This window comes from Solanum stenotomum, chromosome 12 (genome assembly GCF_019186545.1).
Source record: "Solanum stenotomum isolate F172 chromosome 12, ASM1918654v1, whole genome shotgun sequence".
NCBI classification, from domain to species: domain Eukaryota; kingdom Viridiplantae; phylum Streptophyta; class Magnoliopsida; order Solanales; family Solanaceae; genus Solanum; species Solanum stenotomum.
This window is the reverse complement of record NC_064293.1, coordinates 45,580,434-45,596,039: the sequence shown is the minus strand read 5'-3', so window position 1 is coordinate 45,596,039 and position 15,606 is coordinate 45,580,434. Positions and strand designations below refer to the sequence as shown.

Genomic DNA, 15,606 nt, shown 5'->3' with positions numbered 1-15,606 from the left:
ACGTATTCTACCATTTAAAAAAAAGTTATAGCCTCAACTATCAAACATCACAAAAGAGTACAAGTAACACAATTATTAATATTCAATAGACTATGCGATTTTACCTTTGTTTACCAAATAAAAAATGGTTAAAGATAAAACAAAAAATTTGATCAGATTTATAGATCAATAAATACATTATTACTAAAGCTTCAATGGACAATCATGACGCTTGCCAAATGAGTTCAAATTTTGTTGTATATATTAATATAATTTGAGTAACAAGCCTAATATACAAATATGTGAATTCTTGATTAATGGAGGAATAATATCCAATTTCCAATAAGACATCAAAGTAGACGAGAATTGTCAAGATGATGTGCCAACATTGGTGAACAAATTAGCATCTCCCAAACAAATTGCATTAATATACTCTTGGGGACCATGAGCCGGCATGCCTGGAAATACTAGTCCATACAACCTAAGTGCTTGTAGAAGCAAGTTTTCTCTGTATTCTGTTCCATACAAATATGGAAGAAGAAAGCTTCTCACCAACTCCCACAATGCATCCACCCTCTTTGATATTAGTGATCTCATAGAAAAGTAATTCCTGTCTGGTTCTTCTGACACAATCTATTTCACATAATGCAAAAGTTCCTATTAGTAATCTTGAAAATAAAATAACAAACACATTCGTTGGATAGATCTTAAGGTAGATTTCTCAAATGATCACACTCAACTAATATGTATACTAGTATCTCAAAACTCAAAAGGTCAATATTTTTCAACAAAGAATGTGATTTTTTGAGGTAATAAGTATTAGTTGATTGATTATCTGAGAAATCAACTCGTAGATCTTAAGAATTTTTTTTTGTACTTACCTTTCCTTCGTATATGCTGTTATAGTAAAGGCATGTTCCGAAGTGTTTAAAAAGCATGATAGAGTCATCATAAGGCAATCTGGGCACAATATCATGACTGTAAACAAACCTATAATATTCAATGCCATAATTCCTGAAATTTTCCTTCATGAAATCGCCAAACTCGGCATCACCTACTCTTGGCTGCCCAAATGTGTAAATTGCTTCCAATCTTTCCAGTATAAAAGTCTCATTATGAAATGCAAGAACTGCAGCAAAAAGAACTGCAAGCGCACCGCCTAAGCTGTGTCCTGTTAGGATAAACTTTGTTTGCTTATTTTTCTGTAAGAGGTCTCTTAGTTTTTCCCTGATTGTGTAGTATGCTAATGGGCGTTGGTCGTCTTGTGTAATATTGGGAGGCCATTTTTTATCTTTCTGTAAGCCCAGAGCCTTCATGAAACCGCTGTGGACTTTGCCCATGCCCTGGAATTCGTACCAAGATATGTCGAAATCCGTACTCCAATCATCTGAATTGAAGGGTTCTGTACCTCTAAATGCCACAATTATTATGTCTGGACAAGGAGTTTTATCATGAAATAAGAATCCTTGAGTTGATTTCTTTTCGTGATATTCTGCCAAAGCACAAGTTTGTGTTAGAGAAACTCTACTCATCAGGGCTGGAAATTGTTCTGCCTCTATCCCAATTTGTATTTGTTACACTTCCGACATTAGCCAATTGTACGAAAAGAGATGAAAAATGCGTTAATGGTATGTCATAGCATTTGGCATATTATTTAAGCTATCCATTCAAATTAACTTGTATACTTATCTTACCATTCCAAAAATCATAGGAACCCAACAAATCCATCTGCACAAACAGCAAAATATGTACATATTAGTACTAGAGTAAGACAGTAGTTGAACAAAATAGTTATTAACCTAACACGAATGTATATGAGCTAGCTAGCATACCAGTTAATACTAACAAATACAGAACACAAGTTTTTAAGTACTGTAATTCGTTTTTTCCTGTTAATTGAATTAGCTAACTGAAATATGAGTTAGAGGACCTTCCATTGATCTTCAACAGTTGCTCGGATGAAGGCTTTATTCTCGTAGGCTACTTTTGATGCCACTGCAGAAAGCGCAACAATATACGTTTTATCCCCTGGTTTGAACTTCTTATGACTATTCACTCTTTGGTCTATAAATCCAATAGCAGAGAGATAGCTGGCTGACTCTTTGTCTGGCATCTCTACCTTCCCTATCAACCGTAATCCGGATTAATTTCAATTTACACATTGTAACGGTAAAGTCAGAAAACAATACTATAAGTTGAAGCAATTGGAAATGTCAAATAAGAAAATTAATTATGCTGGAATAACCTTGTAGGATTCTCAAAAATAATGTAGGAAGGTTTTGGTAACTGGCAAGAAGATTTAAGTAGCTCTCTGAAGTTGAACCTAAGAAAAACAGAGGCTTTGAGATGAAATGAAGTGCTTTTTGCACGGAGACGGAGAGAAAGATGTATCCTCGACGCTCAAAGGCTATCTCTTTCGCTCTCAAACTTTCTATGAATTCTTTGCTCTCAAGATCCCCTGAGAAGAGAATACGTATGAGATCCAAAAGACTTGTTTCATCTGGTTTCAATTGGAGGTACTTCTTGCTACTCACACGTTCCATGATGTTTCTGATTAATTGACAATACTAACTGCACCTAATTTTTCTCCTGAAATTAGGTAATCAACATAGCAATATCATTATCAAGTGTTAGCTTATTTATAACCAATGTTACAGTTATTCATTTCGATCGACTTTATTTAGCTTAACGAAGAAGAAATTAGAAACAGACTTGATTCTGTCTCTTCTGCTTTTAGAAATCTATGGAATTTGCGTTCAGGTGACACTTTAGCATCTTTCAGGACATATGCCGGACCACTATTATAGTAATGGACTAAGTTCAAATTTCAAACAGCTGGCAATATATTATTCCCACTCAATGTCAGTCTTTTGGAAATTCTATTAAGTCTTCCACGCTACCAACTTGTGAAGGCACATGTAAAGGATTCTAAGAGTGATATTGTGGAAGTCCACATGAACACACTACCTGGACGATCTTTTCCAGATCAAAAGTATGTAGTGAATCTTCAAGACTTATCGGATTGGGGAAATCTTCAGGACTCGGTTCAAACTTCAAATCAATTATAGTAAATATCTACATTGGTGCAGGGAAAAACTAATACGTAGGATAAGAAATTCTAAAAAGCACACACTCGATCGCTAGCTAATTAATTCATAATTATGCTGGTACTATGCCAATCTTTTGATACTTTGCAACGTCTTCAGTGGAATGATCAGATGATCCGAGCCTGGTAGAGTTAACATAATCCTGAGGACAATGAGCAGGCATGCCTGGGAGTAGCAAGCCTACCACCCTCATGAATAGAAGAAGCCCGCCTTCCTGATACTTTCGTCCGTGTACACATGGTAGAATACAGCTTCTGATCAGCTCCCAAGCTGCATTTAACATCTTTGGTATAAACAGTAACAGAAACGAGTCATTCTTGTCTGGTTCTTCAACTAAAATCTGCATTATTCAAACAACATATATTCGTGGAGAATTCAGGATTTAGAGTTAATGAGTTTAGAATAAACTAGTTAGATCTTATTGTACATGTATACTATATTTTATTTTATTTTTGCATATGTAGACAACAACTCAAACTGAAGATACATTAAATTTACATCCAAATTAGTACATTTTCATGGACTAAATTTGTTACTTAAAAAAGAGGTTGAAAGGGTACTTACTTTTTCTCTGTAGAGGCTATTGTAATAGATGCAAGTTCCAAAGTGCTTGAACATGAAAGTAGAATTGTCATATGGCATTCTTGGTACCATATCATTGCTGTAGACAACTCTATAGTATGGAACCTCATGTTTTGTTAATTGTTCCTTCATATACTCAATAAAATTTTCATCTCCAACTCTTGGTTGACCAAATGTATAAACGCCGCCTAATCTTTTCAACAGCCAAGATTCCTCATGGAATGCTAATATTGCTGGAAATAAAATTGCAAGTGCTCCACCTAAACTGTGACCAGTAACTACAAACCTTGCCTTCTCATTTTTCTCGAGAAGTTGTTTGAGCAATTTTCTTAGGAAATAGTAGGCTGGAGGTGGGTGATTAATATTATCATCAGTTTGTACAATATTTTTGGGCCATCCGAGGCTCTTTTGCAAGCCGAGAGCTTGAACGAATCCGGCATGGACTTTGCCCATGCCGGGAATGTCATACCAAGAGAGATTAAAGTCGGAGATCCAATCATCAGAATTGAAGAATTCAGTTCCTCTAAATGCCACAACAATCAGCTCAGGGTCCACGTTTTTATCCTGAAGCACGAATGCTTGTGTTGTAGCTTTCTGTTGATATTCTGTTCAAATCCAGAAAAAAAAAATTGAGGAAACTTGTGGAATCTGTTCAAATCTGGAATAATTTGATTCCCACCAAAACGACCCGTAGTACACTGTGATGATGCGATGTGCCAGTGATTGATGCTTTAATTAGTTGTAGGGTCCCACAACGCGTGTGAATGCATTATTTGGTCTCCTGGTTTTGACCCTTTCGGCAATTTGTCTCATGAGCATTTATTTTCCCACTACCCTCCCAAAAAGATCAATATTGTTGTTTCTTTTTTAAAAAACTCAAACTCTCAAACTTACTTGTTGATGATAAAGCTAATCAATTAGTTGAGTATATATCTCACTAATTTTGTTTCATAAGTTAGTAGGACTTCAAATTTTATTTTATTTTTTATGATAGGAAGCAAGATCCATCCCAGTGGTTGGGATAGGATGATCCTATAGATTAAAATGTTGGTTTAATTTTATTTTTTCTACTTCAAACATTAGGCGTCATTTGGTTATTATTGAAAATGCTTCCGACTTAGAAGAAGTAACAAGATTCCATATTGTGTACGGGTTCAATAGTTATTCATAATTTAATTTTTAATTAATGTTAATTAAATAATTTTAATTTTTTAAATCTAAATAACTTATATACATTTACATGATATTAAGTATAAAATGATTATCTGATAAATAGTACTAATATTGATTAAATTATTTTTTAATCTAATTTCGCTCTCTTTCATTTTTAGAGAATAACCCTTAAAAAGGAAAAATTGATTACTTTAAACAAAAAGATTTTAACATATAATTAGAGTAATATTTAAGATAAATGTAAATTATCTTAAAGCTCAAACCTAAATATATTACCGCAATAATGAAGAGGCTACTGTCTTGATTGTTCTTTTAATAAGCAATAGTACAACACTGTGAAGTACGGCTCAATGCTCATAGACTTAAAAGTAGAGCGTACAAAGGTTTAAACAATGGTCCGGTTATTTGTCCAATTCAAAAAGGTGGAAAAGACTCCTTAATTTAGCTATATATATATATATATATATATATATCCTTATTATAAAATAGTTCACATATAGCTCTATTATCATAAATTGACTCACATATATTCCTAATGTTATAAATATAGCTCACATATATCTCTGTTATTATAAAAATGGCAAAAATTAATTTTAATTTTTTTAAATAGCGTATTTAATTTTTTCATATATAAATTATTTTTTGATTGATAATTATTATTTGAGTTTCTTATTCTATTTCATTTTTTTCTTTCATACTTAAGTGTTATGAGAAACAAAAAAAAAATGAATGAAAAGGGAGAAAAAAATGTAAAACTATTTTTTTGGCTATATTACAATATAAACTTTTATATTTGTAAAAAAAGGATACGAGGCATCTATAATAAACTTTAGAGGAAAATGAGTGGGAAAAATAAAAAATTTGACCATCAAAATAATAAATTCAAGTTAGTTGTTGAATTAATTAAAAAAATAATTTAAAGTTATTTTTTTTCATTTTCATTAGAGAAAAATTAAATATGTGAGTCATTTGTATAACTGTAGAGTATATATAAATCACTTTTATAACAAATGTAATCTAAATAACAAAATTGAAAAATGTATCATACCCTTTTCCCATTTAAAAATAGTACACCTCTAAGTATAACAGCTAATTTGAAGCAAAATAATTCAAAACACCCCTACATATCAAGCAGACATGTTGTTGCTTGTGCAAACTCCCTCTTATATAATAAGAAAAATTTAACTTTATTTCCAATTGTAAAATGAGATTTTGTTGTTCTTAAAAAATTATTATATTATTTTCAATAATTTGAGCACTAGTCCCAGATATAATCGCTATGTTTGCAAAAGCTTGTACATATTTATAAGTAGTAATAAATAGGATCTTACGATTCCAGAAGTCAAAAGAGCCCACCAGATCCATCTGCATAATATTGAAACGCAAGATCTGAGCACATCCTTCTCCATTATTAATAATTATTAAGAAAAGAGAGAGATAAAATGGGTGCCTGAAAACTTTTTTATGTCTGATTTGTTGTAAAAAAATATTTTCCTTTAAGTTTCCTAAAAATGGAGGTAGAAAAAATAAATATCTTTCCATCTTATAGCAGCTCCCACTCCCACCGATTATTTACAAAAACAGTAAGTAAAAAACTAGAAAACATTTTGGTATGTTAGCTCAGGTAGTTTACCTTCCAGTGATCCGTAACAGTAGTTTCAACATATGCTTTGTTTTCGTAAGCTGCTTTTGCAGCCATCATGCTGATTGCCTCATCATATCTTCTACGTCCTCCAACATTCTTACTAAAATCCAGCTCAACTCTTTTATCCAGATTTCCAATAAATGACAAGTACGCCGCTGATTCCTTATCCGGTGATACAGCTTTACCTACAATCAATTGTTCATAAATATGATCAGTACGTACGTACTACTTCATGAGATCTAAAAAAAATGTCGTACATACATACATATTAAGGATTTGAAAAGAAGACGGAAGAAGCCGCCATTAACGTTTTGAAGGTTAAGCCAGTACTCAATGCCATTGCCGAACCCTGCTAAAGGTTTAGCAATTGCGAGTAAAATCTTCTGGACTAGAATGGATAAAAATATAACCCATCTACGTGACAAAGGCTCCTTAATCATTTCTTCATTAGGGCAGTCCACGAATTCTTTTTCTCCCAAACTTTTATGGGAAAACAAAATTTTTGCCAAATCTAATACACTACATTCTTCTGGCTTTAGCAACATATAGTTGCGGCAGAAAGATTTGTTGCAACTATTGTTCGCCATACTGCAGATCGATGATTATTTTATTTTAGTGAAGTATTTTATTTATAGAAGAGAAGTGCATTCCAGCTTGAAATGTATGGGTCTATTTATACTACTAGTACTAGTTAGAGGTGTATTATTGGAAACTCTGGTTTCTACACTCTTCATTATGTTTAGGTGAAAGTAGAGAGACATAGGTGGGGTACAAAAATTTATGATGATTAGAATAGGGTAAATCTAAATATTTGTAGATAAATCTAAGCGTGTTACATGTGATGATTTTTTAAATAATAAAAAAAAAAAAACCATTAGGTAAAGTGCATAATCAAAAAAGTTATTTATTCCTGAAGACTGAACAATTGTGGCCGGTTCCTGGAAGCAGTAGCAATTATAATTTGTTTTTTTTTTACTTAATTTAGAGAAATCTTACACATGAAAAAGATGCAATTAATTTAGTCGAACTTATTCTTTTAATGGAAGATATAAAACCAAGACATATACTAACTTATATAATAAGATTAATTGACTACTTTGATATTAAACGAAGAAAAAAGATATTAGTAGTGTATAATTTAATTTGCTGTTTGCATAGTAGGGCTATATGCCTTTTGTTTATCAAGCACAACATCTTGAATATAGGAAAAATTGATTGTCAAATATACCTCTGATCTATTTTGTAAATAATAGTATGATTAAATTATTTAGTTTTATATAAGTACTTGATGTATGTATAATAACCTTTGATATGACGAGGAGAATAATATTAACCTACTGGACCTGAAACAACTTTTATATTTATTTATTTTTCCTTAATTAATTTGAAATTATAATGATAATTATAGTGTCTAGATCAATTTTTGACACTTTAACTAAGTATCAAGTAACTCTAGGAAAAATCACCTAAAGCTTTTTGTCTCCACTAAGTTTTGAACTTGAGATCTTAGAGTTCTCAACAGTTTTATTAATCACTATGCCAATTTGAAACTATAATGTTTAGTTACTAAAATAAATGATCCATTTGTATAATAATTTAAATTATCAACTCAATCAAATTCACGTGTCCTCTCTATTGTTTGATAAAACTTGTCTGATTTTGGGCTAGTAACGTAATTCTTTATATATATATATTACTGTTCCACCAACCTGTTAGACTTTTGGCATTATTACATTTTAAATTAGAGTACTCCCTCCGATTCACAATCTAGTTTGACTTGGCACATAATTTAAGAAAATAAAGAAAACTTTTGAATCTTGTGGTTCTAAATTAAAGTTATGTCAAATATACAAAATTATCCTTTAATTTTGTGGCCTTAAACATGTCACGTGAAAAACTGAAATTAAAATGTTACCAAAAAAAGAAAAAGGTAACATTTAAGAGCCAAAGTTAATTATAGCAAGTTGTTTAGATATTATTTTTTTTATTCATTTACTCTAGAATCAAATACATAAGCATCATCATGTGTGGATATCCATCAGGTGTAAACGTGTATACATGTGTAATGATTTTTTATTTTCATTAGAAAAAAATAAAAGAGGTGATCTCCCACTGATTATTTGGATTATCTTTGATATTAAGGGAAGATCTTTTTTTTTTCTTCAAAGATGTGATTTTCTGGATAGTTATTTGTTAAAAAATGAAAAAGAATAGTTTATGAAATGAGCGATCTGTTTCGATAATTTAATTTTGAGCTAACTTACTAACTTTTGTAGTGTGAATTATACCCAATATTTAATTTTATAAAGAATCAAAGCATAACTCATTTCACATAATGTGTCAAAAATGAGCTCAACTGTAGGAAATCTGCTCAGAATTTTAAAGGTTAGACTTAAGATAATTTGAAGTTGAGTTCAATCTCAACTCATCAAGTCTCAACTCATTTTAAAAGAATCCTTAATTGAGCCCAATTTAATATCTAATTTCAATCCGTTTTGATATTCTTTATTTGCATTTATGTAATGTATATTCTTAAATTGAAGGTATGAATTACTATCTACTTTATATCTTTTAGGATTTATCTATCAATTTGTAACCTTTTTTTAAAAAAAAATTCTTGAGTTGAAATTCAAATTGTGGTTACAAAACTTAAATAACATTATATTAAAATTTTGAGTAAGTTTTAGGAATAGCAAACATAAAAATCGTATTTGCACTCTATAGCTACAGTTTTGCTATTTGTGCTCCATAGCGACGATTTGTATAAATCCGACGTCTATGTCTATGAAAATTGCGTTTGTATTTCTTTGTGTTAGACTAGAGTGGCGAGCGAGATTAGGAGAAAAAGGAGAGAGGTGAACGAGAGAGGGCAGAGAGTGGAGAGAGGTAAATTGTATATGTATATCAGTTAGATAATTGTATATATGTAATTACTATGTATATGTATCAATGATTGTGTTTGTATATCTACATAAAATTTAAATTTGTATACAATTGAATCTAGTTAAAACATTTGTATTTGTATATCCAATCTCCCTCTCGCTTGATACAAACACAAATTATACAAATACAATATATAATTTGTGTTTGTATAAAGCGAGAGAGAGAGAAAGACAAAAGAGAACTAGTAGGGGAAGATTTGTATTAGTAAAATTATAAGTGTATAGGACAGAGATATATGTATTTGTATTTGTATATACAGTCTCTCTCTCTCTTTATACAAACACAATTTATACATTTGTGTTTGCATAAAGTGAGAGAGGCGAGGGAGAGAATTGAGAGTGGTGAGCGAGATTCGGGGGAGAGAGGCGAATGAAAATGTTTTTGCTGCGAATTGGAATTAAATGAAATTGTAGCCATAACATTTATTTTGAATTAATAATTTGCTATAATGCATAATTTTTCCTATAATTTTTTAGATTAAGCATGTCAAATTGAGCGGATGTTTAAGCCCATTTGAACTCAATCCATTTGAGGTCAATTAGTAAACTTAGGTGGGCAGGACCCATCCCAATTTCTATTTAACTCATTTTAATATCTTCAATTTCAACCCAACTCACCCATTGAACAATACCCCTATAATATACTATACACACAAATGAACCATTAAAATAAATTAGAGGCTTATAAGAGCTAATCACGATACATAACACTTATAAATGAACCACTTAAATATATATATGAAATTATTGGTTTGTTCTCCAAGGACACGGTTCAAAACTTCAAATCTGTTTAAATATCTAAATTTGGTACAGGGAAAAACTAATAAGTAGGTTAAAATTTTTATATAAGACACACACACACTCGCCAATAATTATGCCAATCTTTTGCTACTTTGAGAGGTTTTGAGTGATCCGAGCCTGGTAGCATTAACATAATCCTGAGGACAATGAGCTGGTATGCCTGGGAGTAGCAACCCTACCACTCTCATGAAAAGAAGAAGCCCTCCTTCTTGATACTTCCATCCGTTTACACATGGTAGAATACAACTTCTGATCAGCTCCCAACCCGCATTTAACATCTTCGGTAAAAACAGTAGCAGAGCCAACCCATTCTTGTCTGGTTCTTCACCTAAAATCTGCAGTAATATTATAAATAATTTGATACATCGAGAGAAACATAAAATAAAATTGAAAGATCAGAGTAGTTAATTATTACTTGTTTTTTGTAGAGGCTATTGTAATAGATGCAAGTTCCAAAGTGCTTGAACATGAAAGTTAAATTATCATATGGCAATCTTGGTACCATGTCATTGCTGTACACAACTCTATAGTATGGAACCTCATATTTTGCTAATTGTTCCTTCATATACTCAACAAAATTTTCATCTCCAACTCTTGGCTGACCAAATGTATAAACGCCACCTAATCTTTTCAACAGCCAAGATTCCTCATGGTATGCCAATATTGCTGGAAATAAAATTGCAAGTGCTCCGCCTAAGCTGTGACCAGTAACCACAAACTTTGCATTTTCATTTTTCTCCAGAAGTTGTTTGAGCAATTTTCTTAGGAAATAGTAGGCCGGAGATGGCTGATTAATATTATTAGTATCAGTTTGTTCGATTTCTTTGGGCCATCCGTGGCTCTTTTGTAAGCCGAGAGCTTTCATAAATCCGGCATGGACTTTGCCCATACCTGGAATGTCATACCAAGAGAGATTAAAGTCGGAGATCCAATCATCAGAATTGAAGAATTCAGTTCCTCTAAATGCAACAACAATCAACTCAGGGTCTACGTTTTTATCCTGAAGCACAAATGCTTGTGTAGTAGCTTTCTGTTGATAATCTGTTCAAATCCAGAAAAAATATATGAGGAAAATTCGAAAGAAATTAAGAAAAAATGGAGGGTAAAATCCTATCCGTTAACTTCTTTTGATATCTAAACATGTTGAAAATATAATTAAATAATACAGTGTGACAGATTGAGCTATTAAATAATAAATTTTAATTCATACGAATAAAAATATTTGTGGAGAACTTTTTAGCTTTAAAATATGGCATGAAAATCGCCATACAGACATTTGATTCCCATACAAATAACAAAGAGATTGTTAATATGTTGACTAACGACAATAACACTATTACTCTATTAGTATATTGTTGATGATCATCATAATATAATTAAAATATTGTTTATGATGATCGATCGTTGCACCTAATTGATGATTTAATTAGGTGTCTGGGTCCCACGATTATTGTGAGTGGATTGGTTAGTGTCCTTCATATGGTTTTGGCCCTTTGGACAATCTCATGAGTTGCTTAAGACTTAAAATTTATCTTCTTATCATGATGCAACATGTATCTCACTGGTTGGGATTATGAATAGGATAATCTTAGATCAATCTTTTAGTTTTTTTTTTCTTTTCAAAAAAGAGAATAGGATAATCTTATTGGTTAATATGTTGGGTTATATTTTTTGGCTTCAAATATCATGTGTCACATCATTAAATAATTATTGAAAATATATTTAACTTAGACTTTATATTATATACTGATAATATAGCTATACTAAACTGATTATTCTACTACAAAATAATACTATTAAATAACCATTTCATTGTAGAATGAGTAATATATGTTACTACATAATAAAAATAAATTTGCAAAAGTTTACACATTTATATCTTACCATTCCAGAAATCAAAGGAGCCCACGAAATCCATCTGCATAAAATTGGAACGCAAAATCTGAGCACAACCTTTTCATTACAAGGGAAAAAAGAAGAGAAAATGGATGTATTCAAATATTTTTAATAAATATTTTTCTTAATAATTATTATCTCTTTCAACAAATATCATTTCATATTTATTATCTCTTTCTCATTCTTATAGTTATTGCATAGATGGATATACAATTATTTTAAGAATACTAATTTTTTGCTTAAATAAGTACCATCTATATGGTAAAAATAGGCAGGGCGTGCGGCTCAACCAGATCATGATATGTAACTGTGACAAATCGTACAAGGACATATGAAAACAGGTCATGCCAAATGTTTTTTCTTTTTTTCCTGGCATCAAGATATTATCCGGATCGGGTCAGGAAGTTTTTTACCCAAGGGACTCGAACTCGAGACCTCTTAGTTAAGGATGAATGACTGTCCACACAATATGTAAGGTAGGTAGTTTACCTTCCAGTGTTGGTTGACAGTAGTTTCAATCCATGCTTTGTTCTCGTAAGCTGCTTTTGCAGCCATTATACTGATTGCTTCATCATATCCTCTACGTCCTTCAACTTCTTCAACAATCTTACTAAAATCCAGCTCAACTCTTTTATCCAAATTTCCAATAAATGACAAGTACGCCGCTGATTCCTTATCCGGTACTACAGCTCTACCTACAAGATCATAAATATATATCCCGTACAACTCCAATTAAAACAAATAGAGAGATCTAAATAACACATAAATTGAGACAGAAGTAATAGTACGTACCTCTTAAGGAGTTGAAAATAAGACGGAAGAAGCCGCCGTTGATGTTTTGAAGGTTAAGCCAGTATTCAATTGTATTGCCGAACCCTGCTAAAGGTTTAGCAATTTTTATTAAAACCTTCTGGACTAGAATGGAAATAAAAAACACCCATCTACGTGACAAAGGCTCCTTAGTCATGTTCAATTCTTCATTAGGGGTGTCTACATCTACGAATTCTTTTTGTCCCAAATTTTTACTGGAAAACAAAATTCTTGCCAAATCTGATACACTACATTCTTCTGGCTTTAGTAGCATATAGTTGCTGCAGAAAGACTTGTTGCAACTACTGCTCGCCATTCTGCAGATAAGAGAAGGTTGTGTTTGAGGAGTATTATATATATAAATGGAATTCATGAGATTTCCATCTTATTGGACTATTCATTTTGACTTTTCCGAATCTATTTGGATTGACTTATTTTAAGTAGTTTTAAGCCAAAAGAGCTTGTAAGTACTTTTGAAGTGTTTGAATAAATTAAAAATATTTACAAGCACTTGTTTTTAAGTCATAAATATAAGCTAAAAACTATAAGTTAATTTCTAACTTATACATTTTAATTATAAATCAAAATCAATAAGCTCGATCCAAACAGAATTTTATGTTTATGAATTTTGATCAGAAAGTAGAGAGACATATGGGGTACTGCTGGCTCTTACAGAAAATTATTTTCATGTCCAATCCTAATTAATTAATCCCGTAAGGCTGTATGCTTTGTCTATATTAGCTAGCTAATTGATCCTTCCTGTATATTTTATTACTATTTTTTAAAGGAGAATCACATATATTAAAGGATAGGGATAAAATTTAGGCCAGATGAGTTATTAAGATTTTGCGCTATTCTTTCTATTTCAATTATGTATCAGTTTTCGTTAAAAACTTTTTTAACTCTATGTAAAACTTATTTTGAATGGCAAGTTTTAAATTTTTTCTTTCATTTTAAAATTCCGTCCCATAAATTGAGTGTATATAATAGTGCTATATATAGGTCGGACATAAGATAATCATGTTGTAAAAAATTTCTTCCTTTCATTTTTACTTGTTCATTAATTCAAAAATAAATTTTTATTTTTACTTAACATTTTTAACATATCTAAATAAATAAATTATGTTTTACCTTCAAGCTTCAACATTCATAATTTATTCACCAAATCATTCCACAACACCTAAAAATTATAATTATACATCAATTAATATTTAGTATTTTGATAAACACTTATACTCCTACTGTCCACTTTTAATTGTCATGTTGCGATTTTTGAAAGTCAATTTGTCTAATTTTCAAAGTTAAATTAGATTACATTAATTTAATATTTTAAACAAAAAATTTAGATATTCAAAAACTATACGAAAAATACTATAAATTCCAAGTATGAAAAAATACATCATAAAATGTTAGTCAAAATTATTGTTGTTTGACTCTAAAAAAGAAAATTATGACAATTAAAAGTAAATGAACGTAGTATTAATTATTATCTTTGAAGGAGCATACAAAATTATAATGAATAAATAAAAATGAATGGAAAGAGTTAAACGAAGAACTGTAGCTATCACTTGCATGCCTTCAATTATTACCTAGGTATTGACTTAGCAGTAGAAACATGAAAAGTTATGTACCGAAAGGGTATGAGCCATTAATGGACGCATTTGGTTGTTTTATTTGGATTTTAAAAAATGGATTGAGTGGTATGAGTCAAATTTTAACCTACTCTACTTGGAAAAATTAGGTGCTTAAAATTAACTAATAAAAGTATAACTAGTTGAATTTATTTTTTTTATTTATTACTTGCTCGTTTATTAGCTTGCTATATATATTGTTCCACCAAACTAAATATTCGACATGAGAATCAAAGTTAATTATAGCAAGTTGTTTTAGGTAGTATTTTTTATTTTTTTTATATTCATTCAACTGTAGAAACAAATATGTAAACATCATTATGTGTGATGTTTTTCTTATTTTCATTAGAATAATAATCAGTGGGATGATCTCCTCTCGAGTAATTTTGATTATCTTCTTCTTTTTTCAATAAATAAATAAATAAATTGGGCCCGGCCCATTTTATTAATTCAAAATTGTATTTGGATCATCTTTGATATTAAACGAAGAAAAGTAAACTACATAAATTTCAGTAGTTTAGAGTCTAATTACTAGAAATCCCGATAGTTTTGATATTACGTACTATACCACTTTCAGTTGATGGATACATGTGTCGAGATACATCAAATACGTATATCTGTTGGGTGTATAAGACCGAGATACGTGATAAATTTTTTGAATTAAACTACTATAACTGAATGCCTTAGTAGCGGAGCAAATTCTGAGAATTAGCAAATAGGACAAATTTAGAGAATCATTCTGTATCACTATTAACTAATTTGCTAAAGAATAAAAATCACAAACGTTATTAAATTTGATAGTGAAACCTTCATTTTTTTCATCAATTTCTTCCTTTCAAGCTTCAGTTTTCAAGGTTTTTAGCTGTTTGTTTGTAATTTTTGTTGTTCGTCTTGTATTCCCAAGATATTTAGAACAAAACTTTGAAGAACTTCGTAAGACACAATAAAGTTTAAGAACATTTTCACAACTAGAAAATTAAAACTAGTAGAGAAACTAGAATCAAAAACAAATTAGATAAAATATACGAAATATTTTTTTT

The 15,606-nt window shown here is 30.8% G+C and overlaps 3 protein-coding genes across 3 annotated transcripts; all 3 read right to left on the bottom strand.

The window, feature by feature from the left end:
- Positions 1 to 252: 252 nt before the first annotated feature.
- Positions 253 to 2,677, bottom strand: LOC125848754 (triacylglycerol lipase OBL1-like). Its single transcript, XM_049528679.1, has 5 exons — positions 2,225 to 2,677; positions 1,910 to 2,103; positions 1,674 to 1,707; positions 861 to 1,471; positions 253 to 612 (listed from the first exon to the last, which is right to left on the bottom strand). The coding sequence occupies exons 1-5, from the start codon at positions 2,520 to 2,522 to the stop codon at positions 349 to 351; spliced, it is 1,401 nt and encodes a 466-aa protein (XP_049384636.1). The 5' UTR covers positions 2,523 to 2,677; the 3' UTR covers positions 253 to 348.
- Positions 2,678 to 2,819: 142 nt separating this feature from the next.
- LOC125848752 (triacylglycerol lipase OBL1-like) lies at positions 2,820 to 7,150 on the bottom strand. The gene is made up of 5 exons (XM_049528677.1): positions 6,752 to 7,150; positions 6,475 to 6,671; positions 6,173 to 6,206; positions 3,651 to 4,273; positions 2,820 to 3,426 (listed from the first exon to the last, which is right to left on the bottom strand). The coding sequence occupies exons 1-5, from the start codon at positions 7,071 to 7,073 to the stop codon at positions 3,139 to 3,141; spliced, it is 1,464 nt and encodes a 487-aa protein (XP_049384634.1). The 5' UTR covers positions 7,074 to 7,150; the 3' UTR covers positions 2,820 to 3,138.
- Positions 7,151 to 10,139: 2,989 nt separating this feature from the next.
- On the bottom strand, positions 10,140 to 13,267 carry LOC125848753 (triacylglycerol lipase OBL1-like). Its single transcript, XM_049528678.1, has 5 exons — positions 12,918 to 13,267; positions 12,615 to 12,820; positions 12,114 to 12,147; positions 10,645 to 11,270; positions 10,140 to 10,564 (listed from the first exon to the last, which is right to left on the bottom strand). Exons 1-5 carry the CDS (start codon positions 13,249 to 13,251, stop codon positions 10,301 to 10,303), a joined length of 1,464 nt encoding a protein of 487 aa, XP_049384635.1. The 5' UTR covers positions 13,252 to 13,267; the 3' UTR covers positions 10,140 to 10,300.
- Between the last annotated feature and the right edge of the window lie 2,339 nt (positions 13,268 to 15,606).